Source organism: Lineus longissimus, chromosome 5 (genome assembly GCF_910592395.1).
Source record: "Lineus longissimus chromosome 5, tnLinLong1.2, whole genome shotgun sequence".
In the NCBI taxonomy this organism is placed as follows: Eukaryota; Metazoa; Nemertea; class Pilidiophora; order Heteronemertea; family Lineidae; genus Lineus; species Lineus longissimus.
The window spans coordinates 12,078,706-12,089,301 of NC_088312.1; the positions used below are offsets into that span (position 1 = coordinate 12,078,706).

The window sequence follows — 10,596 nt, forward strand, 5'->3', positions numbered from 1 at the left end:
AGTAATCCTCGAACTTCTTGACGAGGGGAGCATTCTTGTCTTCCTCATCGTTGGTAAATACGAAAGTCCCGAAGATCTCCGCAGCTTCCTCACCAATGGCGTGTAGCAGCGTGGCGCATTGGAGGTTTTCGCCCTTTTCTCCGAGTCCTGAGGCAGTGGAATACCAGTCGAACTGCTTCCATCTACTCCACGTCTCTGATAGATTCGGCGAGTCTGGCGGTTTTGGGGGTTTAAGGCCGTCCATGATTGTTAAAAACGTTTACTTCTGACACCATATCAAAGAGTATAAAGTGAACTAGATGGCTCCCATATATGAAGTGACTTTATCGACTAAGATGATATGTGAGCATGCGCATTACATCAAATACATATATATGGATAATGTATGAACAAGACACTATGACAGCAGCCAATAGGAACATCCTGTGCCATCTCATACCAGGCTCTGTTATGTAATGCTACCAGGTGAACCAAGGGGTACTTGCTGTAGAGAGGAAGATTAGCCTTGGCCCTGGTCAAGTAAAGACCGAGCAAAGGAAGCAAGAGGAAATAAGGAATATAAAGGATATATCGCGTTGGCATTGAGTCGGAACCTGGAGGGCGAAAGCACATACACTACACTATTGGCTCTTGGCTCTTGGCTCTTAGTTTAGGGTGTCCCGGATATTAACCACTATGCTAAATCAGGATGACGCTATTTGCCACAGAACATCTGTAGTTTGTTCTGTCTCATTTATCATGACAATTCTTCAATGGTGCGAAACCGCTGTGCAAATTATGTGTAGTAAAATTTCCTGTGCTGGATCATCGGGCCTAATTCTAGAGAAGTTGTGGTCAAAATGAACTTTTGAATGTATTGAGGTTGGCCGACGCTGTGATGAGACTCCATGACTCCAACCAGATATTGATATTGGGGATGATGAATGGGTGCACTGTTGAAAATCTCTTTTTGTAAATTCAACAGATTTTCTCCAGAATCTTGGTCACTTCCCTCTGGCATGCATCTGTAGTCATCCAACTAAACATCCAGACCATGTGCCGTGAAGGTGAAATTATTTTTACTCGAATATTCATTGAAACTCAAGTATGCCCGAGTTTTAAAGGAAAATAAAGGACGCAGCGAGGCAGGCAAGATAAAGTTACACCAAGTTGCCAATAGGGGTCTCTCGCATCTCACAGTACGTCGAAATGATTCATGCTTGTACGAGGAATATATCAAGTACTGAATCTGACATGACACAAGGCCCTTACTGTGTATATTTGTCACCTGAAGATGGCCAAATTAGCTGCTCTGCTCCTGCCTATAGCCCCCTTTAAATCACTCAGTCCGAAAAGAAAGTGACAGCTCATCTTGTATTACTGTATAAATTTCTTTTTATTATGAAATCTAATTTAACACCATGTTACATATCATCAAATTCAAATAATGATCAAAATTTGCTTTGATTGATCAAATATTGCAATAGATAAAAGTTGTCACATAAAAATGTATAACTGTCATCTCCAACCACTATTCCGACATCAATGACCCAAATCTTCCACTATACGCTTTATATGTTATTGAACATTACATGATCCATCAAGTTAATCTGACTGTTTTTCTGGACTAATTACCGAACTGCCCCAGTGGCCTTGTTCAAAATATGTCTGGATTAAATGTTTGTGGACGGCACGAATTCACCCTGACACATATTCTTTATTCTGGGTAATTTAATGGTTGAGAAGACTTCCGACAAATCAGTTGTACCATCAAAGATCTTTCAAAGTTAATTTAAGATTTGAAATACAGTAAAACCTGCATATAATATTGGACTTGCCTGGACCAGCATCCATTATACACATTACCACCTGTCTTGGAACCTGGACGTGTAAGACCAGTCTATTATGCGGTTATCCAGTTTATGGCAGTCTGAAATACCCAAGTCTTACTCTATTGATTAAGATTGAAATATTCTGAAAGTTGACTTATATTTTGCTGTTTTTTAAAACTAAATCCAATACTGGTTCCCATTATGAGTAACTGTATCTGTTGACATTTCAGGTGTAGGCATATATTACAGCAAAATTATGTAACTGGGATACTACATGGACAAGAGTTGTTTATATGACAATATAGAACTCATAGTCTTATAGATTTGATACCTTAATTTGAACTGGGAAGTATCAATCACCAACTGCAGAAAAGTATTCAAAGCTTTGCAATCATATCTTCGACTGCTTTTTTCATAGGTTCATAGGCATCAACATTACCGTCACATGGTATCTTGACCTCGTCAATGAACCAGCAGTTCTCACCACGATTGGCATAGCAGACGATCACTGCTTTCATGTGCAGTTTTTCTTGTTGTAAAACTGTGTTGCAGAGGGGGGTGAATATGTCACTTATTTCAAAGAAATTCAGTGACAGAGCATCGAAATTATCTTTCATGTTGGAGGCATTCCATGTGCTTAGCAAGAAATATAAGTGAGTTACATCTTTTGGGAGCTGTTTCAGTTTCACTTCAATACAGTGGCGACCAATATGATTTATACGATCCATGTCATCACCAGAATGCTTAACACTTCCACCACAAATTTTACCTTCTTCATTCTCAAAATCAACAACTTCGAACAACTCGGAGCCTTTGTACACAAAGCAAGAGGCATCAATGAATAAGTTCTTCGATGTTTTGGGATAATGCCAGTGGAGCTCAAAGACAGCATGGTCAATGTTGTCTGGGACACTGAGAAGTCTGATGATCAGATGTATTGTGCTGCCTCCTGGTACACTAAAATCTTCAAATGTTCTGTATCGTCCATGATCATACGCCTGCAATAGGAGAAATAGAAAGCATGCAATTGTATATTCATTTCCGATTCAACACAACAGTTAGCAGAAGTCGGAACAAAGTTTCCATGCATCTGGTTACACATGCCCATTGATGCGAAACAAGATACCGAGCTGTAACCAAATTAAAAGTTATTCATGCACATGCGTAACTGAGTGCAAAATCTGGCAACTGCAGTGCTCATTCAGTCTTCAAATGAGTATTGCAATTTGCTTCTGATACAGGCAGAGTAACAATAGAACTGATTAAGGGGCTGAGTTTTTATGGTTTTCCTGTGGTGTAAAATCTTGATAAAGGGCTTAGAGGAGGGAGCAGATAAACTATTTTACATCCTACATCTATACATCATAAAAACTGATATTAGGACAGTAAAACTATTAACTTTTGTATGCAACAACAGAGGGGAGGTGTGAGACTCTACAAGGTCTCTGTCTTCTTATGCCTCACTCCACCCAGGTGTATAAATGGGTACCGGTCAGCTGTTGATATTAGACTAACCCAAAACTCTAACTTTAAGTTTTATACCTCTAATTCCCTCTTGTTGTACTTGAGGCACTGCTTCCCTGTTGAATATTTCCAGTAGGCTTTGATTTTTTCTTTCAGTTCTTTGATGGTCATCTCAGGTTTGAATGAGAATGTCTTCTCTTCACCGTCCAGGCGTCTAACATGAATGAAATGCTCGCCAGTAGCAACAGGTCTGGCTCTCTCATAGGGCTTGAACAAACGCTTTAGGTGGGCTTCATAAAGCTTTATCTTCTCCTCAGAATCGTGGACAACTGCACAGCATTTTGGGCACTTTTGTGTCCTCTTCAACTCTTTAATGACACACTGCAAGAAGAAAGGGGTGATTCATGACATTTTAAGTGCTGTTTCATCAATAACGTGACTTTTCCTGTAATATGAAAGTACATGTATAGCCAAAGTCTGTCCTGTCCACTGCACCCAACCATACTTCATGCAATAGACTATTAAAACAAGCTTGTCAACTAAAGTTTTGAAGCATCAAACATGTCAAACAAAGAGTGCCAACTTTAGCCTTGATGTCCGCTTTGTTTTGGGCTGTGGACCTCGAACTACTGGTCAGATTTCTTTGAAGTTTTGTTTTTATTGATCTAGGTTTTGAAACCAAATAGTATTTATTGATTTTGGTAACCATGGCGACAACAAAAAAACGTTTTGTGTATATATGTGTTTCATTGAATTTGGAATTTTCTTCTCTGTACAGTTTATCACTCGACCATCCGGGTGAAATCTTCAGGTTATCAATTATTCATTTCCATCTACTCATGTGCCAATTATAAATGTAGGAAAAAACCTCGAAACAAATTATGGCCTAAACAGTTTACCCCCAAACTGATCAGTGTGTTTCCCTGGATATTTTTTAAAAAATTTCTTCATTGACAATCCTCTATCCTGAAAAATCTTGTTTGGTTTTGAAGCTCAGATCAATAAAAACGAAATAGACTAAATGGACTATAGTGTCAACAAGATTGTCAATAGACAACTCGATATTTGATTGGTTCAAGATCCTGACAGTCCTCTGTGGTCTTAGCATTACAAAGATGCTGACTCTTATATTTTGGTTGTACCATGTATTGCGACAACTTCAGCTATGATAATAGTACCTATTATCATCATGGATACCATACCTCAAAGCAATGATGGTAAGGGTGCTTGCAGTTTTTTGTAAGTTTTTCCCTTGGATATTCATTCAGGAGCTTTTCTTCGCCACACTCTTTGCACTGCATTATTGCTGGCTTCCTTGGCTATTCTGGATCAATATCTGTAAACAAAATTTAAGTCTAGACTAGTTAGTATTTCGACATTAGTGTAACATTTTCAGTGGACATAGGCATACAAATGTCGGCTTTTCCAAATTAGGTCCACTTGATAATAGACTAAAAAGGAGAACTTCTTGAGATAATGCCTGTATAAAGGGTGAAGATATACAACGGAAGATGTGCACAAACAGTCTGTAAATGTTTGTGTCCATTTTTAAATGCTGCCAGTTATTGCCCTATAGAGGAACTCCGTAAACTACTTGCCATGCCGACATTGTCGAGAGACACTCCTTATTTAAAGTGAGTACACCAACCACATTAGTGACTGCTGACAGTATAACTACCCAGATCCCAGTATAGTTGTCAGTCATATGATATCAGTGCAGTGCCCTAGTAAGCGCGCAGCGCCTTTAGGTGGGGGGAACCCCCCAAACCAAACGTAACCAATACACAACACTTTATTAAAGGGATAGTATTATGGCCGGGTGTATTTAGTGCCTTGGTACATGCAAGGTTTTTGAGGATCTCAAATACCGGTAGAATCATGAAAGTGTACGCATAAATACGCCATAAATGCATACACACGCCGTGGAGGCAATTCCGAGGGTATTCCTAGTGAAACGATGTCATCTGGAGATTCCCCTCCATGCTTATTACCAATCCAAGATGGCGGATTTTTTAGATGTGAAAATAATTTGCAACGCCTGCCCGTCTTTTGCTTCATTAATTTGGGATTATATCCATTTTAAGCATCTTTTGGATATTATTACTAAAGTATCAAAAATCAAAACACATATGTCGGGGGGAAACCCCCAAACCCCCCTGAAATTGAAATTTGATTAAAAAACAGTGTGAATATTCATGTGGTTCTCTCGGAGCTCAGAATAGTCGAGTTGCTTCATTCGCGCGTTTATCTCTTTTGGCGGCCATTTTAAGTCAAATTTAAGCCATTTGAATTGAATCCATGGACTTGAGAAACATTGTTTACATTGGATACGTATGCACGTTAACCATAGTAGCGCTTCGCGGGAAAGCCTTCGGCTTCGGCTTTTCTGCTGCGCGCTTATAATTTCAGTGTGATTAGCGAGATGAGGTTGGTGTTTTGTGCATGGTTCAGGATTCAATTATATGAAATGTTTTCAAAAGTGATGAAGTGCATGGTACTTGGGTTATAGGTTTGACCCTTTTGAGTGAAGTTGCACTTGGCCGGGTAATGTGCTGCTTGTTAGTCATGGGTTCATTTATTTTGTATAATCATGGAGCAATCAAATATTCCCTACACAACCTACGAAAAATTCAACAGAATCCAACCCGTATGCACACAGCACTACATCACAACTTAAAGAAGGTAATTTATTTGGCACACCATCACAACAAAAGACATATGTGACGATCTATTGTCAGCAAGTTGTGTTCTGATAAAAAGAACTTATCAACTGCAGTATAACTTGCCAATCCGTTACGTCAATTTTATGAGACCTCAATAACCTGCCTTTTTTTCTGCTAGTAAACTTAGCTGATAGTTGATATTTGATAAGGAAAACTCTCGTAAGTTTTGTGAAATTGCTGCTTTGATCTCAACACTTAATTTTAGGATTACCCAACTCTAATGAATGGGTTCTGTCAATGATATATAGCATTTGGAGACTCTACTACTACCAAGGAAAATAGAACCCCCATGCTGCTTCTTACCGAGCTGTAATTGCGATTTCGTTTAGCACTAGATGATCTTGTTGAGGCTCTCCGTCTTCTTCTGAAAGAATGCACCAGAATACAATAACATATCAATTGAATCTCTCTCACAATGGCTGACTCAGCAATGAAATTTGGGATTCCCCATATCGTTTTGTCATGGTCTCTTCTGAGATAGTGAAAGTTTTTCGAAAACCATGAAAGTGTCTCTAATTGCCACTTCTGTTTTGAGCTTTCTATGCAAAATGTCCTCTTTTTTAACGACATATTATTCAATTATTTCATTGACATAATTTTTGGGCCATTCAGGATACATTAGTACCCACTTGCCAAGTAGTGATAGGCTACTGATTGGTTAGTCTGGCCTGCTGGTCTCATATAAAATCATGTGATAGGCATGATGCAATGAGTTTTAGCGAAGATACAGAGACGACCGGGTGACATTTCAAAGTCATGTACAGAAAGACTGAAGAAAGTGAAACTACCAGAAATGACGACTGAAACACCTTAAGTGAATAAGTCATGATGCTGTTATTTTGCAAAATGTTCTTTTCTTGCTTTGCATTGAAGAAAAGTGGTTTACTTGATTGTTAACCTTACACATCCAAATTTTCTAGAGTTATACTTAGCGAAAATTCAAATTAATTCTGAAAATTTCATTAATTATTAAGAGTACTTCTTGCCCCGGTAATGATTGAGCCTATAAGTTTAACCAGTCGCGAGTGATTGAAAAGTTTTAAGGATATATCCCCAGGAATATGGAAATGTGTTATTTTAATGAAATGGTCAAGGTATATTTGGGTAAAAAAAACCAAAATAAACAGAAAATATATAATTTCTGCCAAATTCGCACATATATCCTGTAATAATTGTAAACACCTACTTATACAAGTTTGTTCGCTGCTATTGCTAGTTTACATGTCGGGCAGTATGAATCCAGGGAAATCAACTATAATTTTGAATTTGAAGTTGGTGTGTTGGCCAGCGTCCACTTTATCATCACCGGCAGACATGTCTGAAGAATGTGACTGACCATCTTTTATTGTATAAATTGTCCCAAAAAAGCAAAGTAAAAGAATAGTGAAGTACATGTACTTCACCTCAAATTATCAGTCACTGATCACATGTCCATATCTAGTTCCAGGGCACTCCCCTCACCGAAAAGCAGTGTGATATCAGTCAGGATTCAGTCAGGTTGCAGTGTTACCTCACATTTTTATGGCAGTGTTGAAATCAGTGGAAAGCAGTCAAAGGGAGTGTTTTTCAGTCACGCAATACCAAAGCATACAGTTATACAGCAATCAAAAATAGAGGTTAGGGAGTCATAAGCAGTGGTAAGACAGTCAAAATCAGTGGTAAGGCAGTCAAAAGCAGTGCTCATTTAAATATTTAGGCTGACTGATTTCCACTGCTTTTGACACTGAAAATGACTCCCCACTATGCATCATGCACAGGGCTGGCAGTGGGGTTCAGTGTTAATTTAAATATTTCGCAGCACACTGAATCCACACTGAAACACCACTGATTTTGACTGCCATTTCCAAAACCTCTTGGAGGGAGGGAGCAGTCATTTTCAGTGTTAATATGAATAATTTATTTAATGGCATGCATGCAGGCACGGATGCCGAGAGAGGTTTGGGGGACGTGACCCCCCTGTGCTGATGACAACCAAAGAAATTGTTCGAAAAAGCAAAAACTTCTAGCGAACTGTTACTTTTGCTGTCCTATTTTAGACGGTGTGTTTGCGTCCAATATGGCAGTGATGACGTCATCTGCACAAATAGAGGACATCGCCATTGCATCCGGACGTGACGACAAAGAACCCGGATAAGTTATTTTGGTTTGATTGTCATATCATCAAAAGGTTTCTGGTGTATCTCTTACCAGGTATTTCAAATGCACAGTAGAAAATCCCAATATCTTGGCCATATCTGAGGTGACACTAATTTCTGAAAGAATGTCAAACTACAATGGCCCGTTGTTCAACTACATACAGCTTGTCATATCATCAAAAGGTTTCTGGACCACCCTGTTAAGCCTATCATTTTCATGCCTATTCTCTTGATATACAATGGCTGACTCAGCAATGAAATTTGGGATTCCCCATCATAACGTTTTGTCATGGTCTCTTCTCTGGGATGGTGAAACTGACTTGAAAATCATAGAAATTAAATTAGTTGCCATGCACTTCTGTTTTGAGATTTTTTGGCAAAATGTCCTTGTTTAACAACAAACCAATTCAATTATTTCACTGGTATAATTTTGGGCCCTTCAGGATACATCGTAATCAACTTGCTAAGTGATTGGCTACTACAAATTGGTTAGTCTGGCCTGGTCTCATATGTAAAGCGCATGTGAGCAGATCATTACGACCTGGAACATGCGCTTTATAAATGCATATTAATATTACATTACATTACATTACATTACATATAAATTCATGTGATAGGCTTGACACAATTAGTTTTTGACATGGAGATCGTGGTGGTATTTCCAAGGGTAGTTGATAAAGCTTGGAATCAGTGAAACCTTGGAACCAGTGATAAACCTTGGAATCAGTCCTAAAAATGCATAAAAACATGTAATAATGCCATTGGAACCTAAGGTGGTTACGAATCAATATTTGGAGATTATTTTTACATGATCAGATTTGAATTTGACGGTAGTTTAGAAATCAGTCGCATATCTGATTCAACAATCTATATTTTAGAACAACCCAGTCATACCTCGCCTCCAGTGTACATTACTGATCTCCCAAATGTAGGCATTCACGTCACGACACGCCCACCACACACCCATAATATGGACCAATCAGCGCTCCGCTTACTACGCCACCACACGGGGCCTAGTGTGGTCATTTAGGGTGATCATTTAGGGTGATACAGAGAAGATTGACTACATCATGTTATACCGGCTGGCACTTATCCGTACATCATCTTAAACATGACAAGAAACGTAGATGAAGGTTTATTACCGAAGGTTTTAGCCGGGTTTGGAGATGAAAAATGTGAACAAATTCCTTCGCTGTGAGCGATTTCGTACATCTTCATGTACACATCGAGGGATGTAGATATATTTTCGTGATGTCACCAGTTCTAAGCGGACACATGTTTTAGTGATTCCCGTGTGCATGTTTGTCCTATCTACCAAGCTTAATCAGAGCATTATATATACAAAATGAGTCTTCTAATAAAAACGTTTTATTTTAGTATATGGAATACAAACCAATCACAAAACCTTTCTTTTGCTTTCATTGAAAAGAAATAAGATATTTGCAATTGCGCCCGTCATGAATATAAGTTTATTTTTTAACGACAACAACGCATTTCAAATGCATTCCATGATGACGTCATCCTCCACAAAAATTTGGTTTCTGGAACTACTGGCAAATTGCTATCAATAAAGTCAGCTGGGACGAGATTGGCAGTTGGAAGGGTATTAATCGCGGAAGGAACGCACCCGATTTCACGCGGTACTTGCACAGTGATTCCACGGTTTAGTACTGACTATTCCAAGGTTTATCACTGGTTCCAAGGTTTCACTGAGTCCAAGCTTTATCAACTACCATTTCGAAGTTGTCTGGAGAAGGACTGGAGAAAGTGAAACTACAAGAAATGAAGGCTGAAACACCTTCAATGAGTAAGTCTTGATGCTGTTATCTTGCGACATGTAATGTTCTTCCTTTGCATTGAACAAAATAGGTTTACTTGATAATGTGACATTCAACTGATTTTGTCGTGGTGGGTCACAAATGGCGAAAGCATAAAACATATTATGCCTGCCAAATTTGAATAAACGTCCTGTAATAATTGAAAACACCTACTTTTACAATTTTGTTCGCTGTTCTCGTTAGTTCACATGTCGGCGCAGTATGAATCCAGGGAATTCAACTTTAAACCTTTTTACCTCAAATTATCAGTCACTGATCACATGTCCATATCAATGATCTAGTTCCAAGGCATTCTATTGACAAAGAACCCAGATCAGTTATTTTGGTTTGATTGTCATCTCATCAAAAGCATTCTGGTGTATCTCTTACCAGGTATTTCAAATGCACAGTAGAAAATCCCAATATCTTGGCCATATCTGAGGTGACACTAATTTCTGAAAGAATGTCAAACTACAATGGGTGAGGTCAGAACTCCGTGTATGTTATGTGTTACGTGTTAGTGTTACAGATCTGTTAACATCCCTGTTAACCTGAACCACCAAACATGCAGTTCTGGCTAACAGCCTGTTAACGGCGAATACGAGCATGCTTATCAACTAAATACTGCAAATTCAAGGAATCGCAG

At 38.8% G+C, this 10,596-nt stretch overlaps 1 protein-coding gene across 2 annotated transcripts; it reads right to left on the reverse strand.

The window, feature by feature from the left end:
• Positions 1–1,408: 1,408 nt before the first annotated feature.
• On the reverse strand, positions 1,409–10,218 carry LOC135488232 (uncharacterized). 2 transcript variants are annotated; one of them, XM_064772745.1, is made up of 5 exons: positions 10,125–10,218; positions 6,302–6,362; positions 4,478–4,611; positions 3,354–3,656; positions 1,409–2,809 (listed from the first exon to the last, which is right to left on the reverse strand). In XM_064772745.1, exons 3-5 carry the CDS (start codon positions 4,574–4,576, stop codon positions 2,189–2,191), a joined length of 1,023 nt encoding a protein of 340 aa, XP_064628815.1. In that variant the 5' UTR covers positions 4,577–4,611; positions 6,302–6,362; positions 10,125–10,218; the 3' UTR covers positions 1,409–2,188. The 2 variants fall into 2 exon arrangements, with proteins under 2 accessions (XP_064628815.1, XP_064628816.1); XM_064772746.1 differs by lacking the exon at positions 6,302–6,362 and having other exon boundaries at positions 10,125–10,164.
• Between the last annotated feature and the right edge of the window lie 378 nt (positions 10,219–10,596).

Coding starts and splice junctions, on each gene's coding strand:
- LOC135488232 (XM_064772745.1), bottom strand. CDS start 4,576: ATGCAGTGCAAAGAGTGTGGCGAAGAAAAGCTCCTGAATGAATATCCA. Junction 3,657..4,477: donor CTTACCATCATTGCTTTGAG/GTATGGTATCCA, acceptor TTCTTCTTGCAG/TGTGTCATTAAAGAGTTGAA. Junction 2,810..3,353: donor ACAACAAGAGGGAATTAGAG/GTATAAAACTTA, acceptor CTCCTATTGCAG/GCGTATGATCATGGACGATA.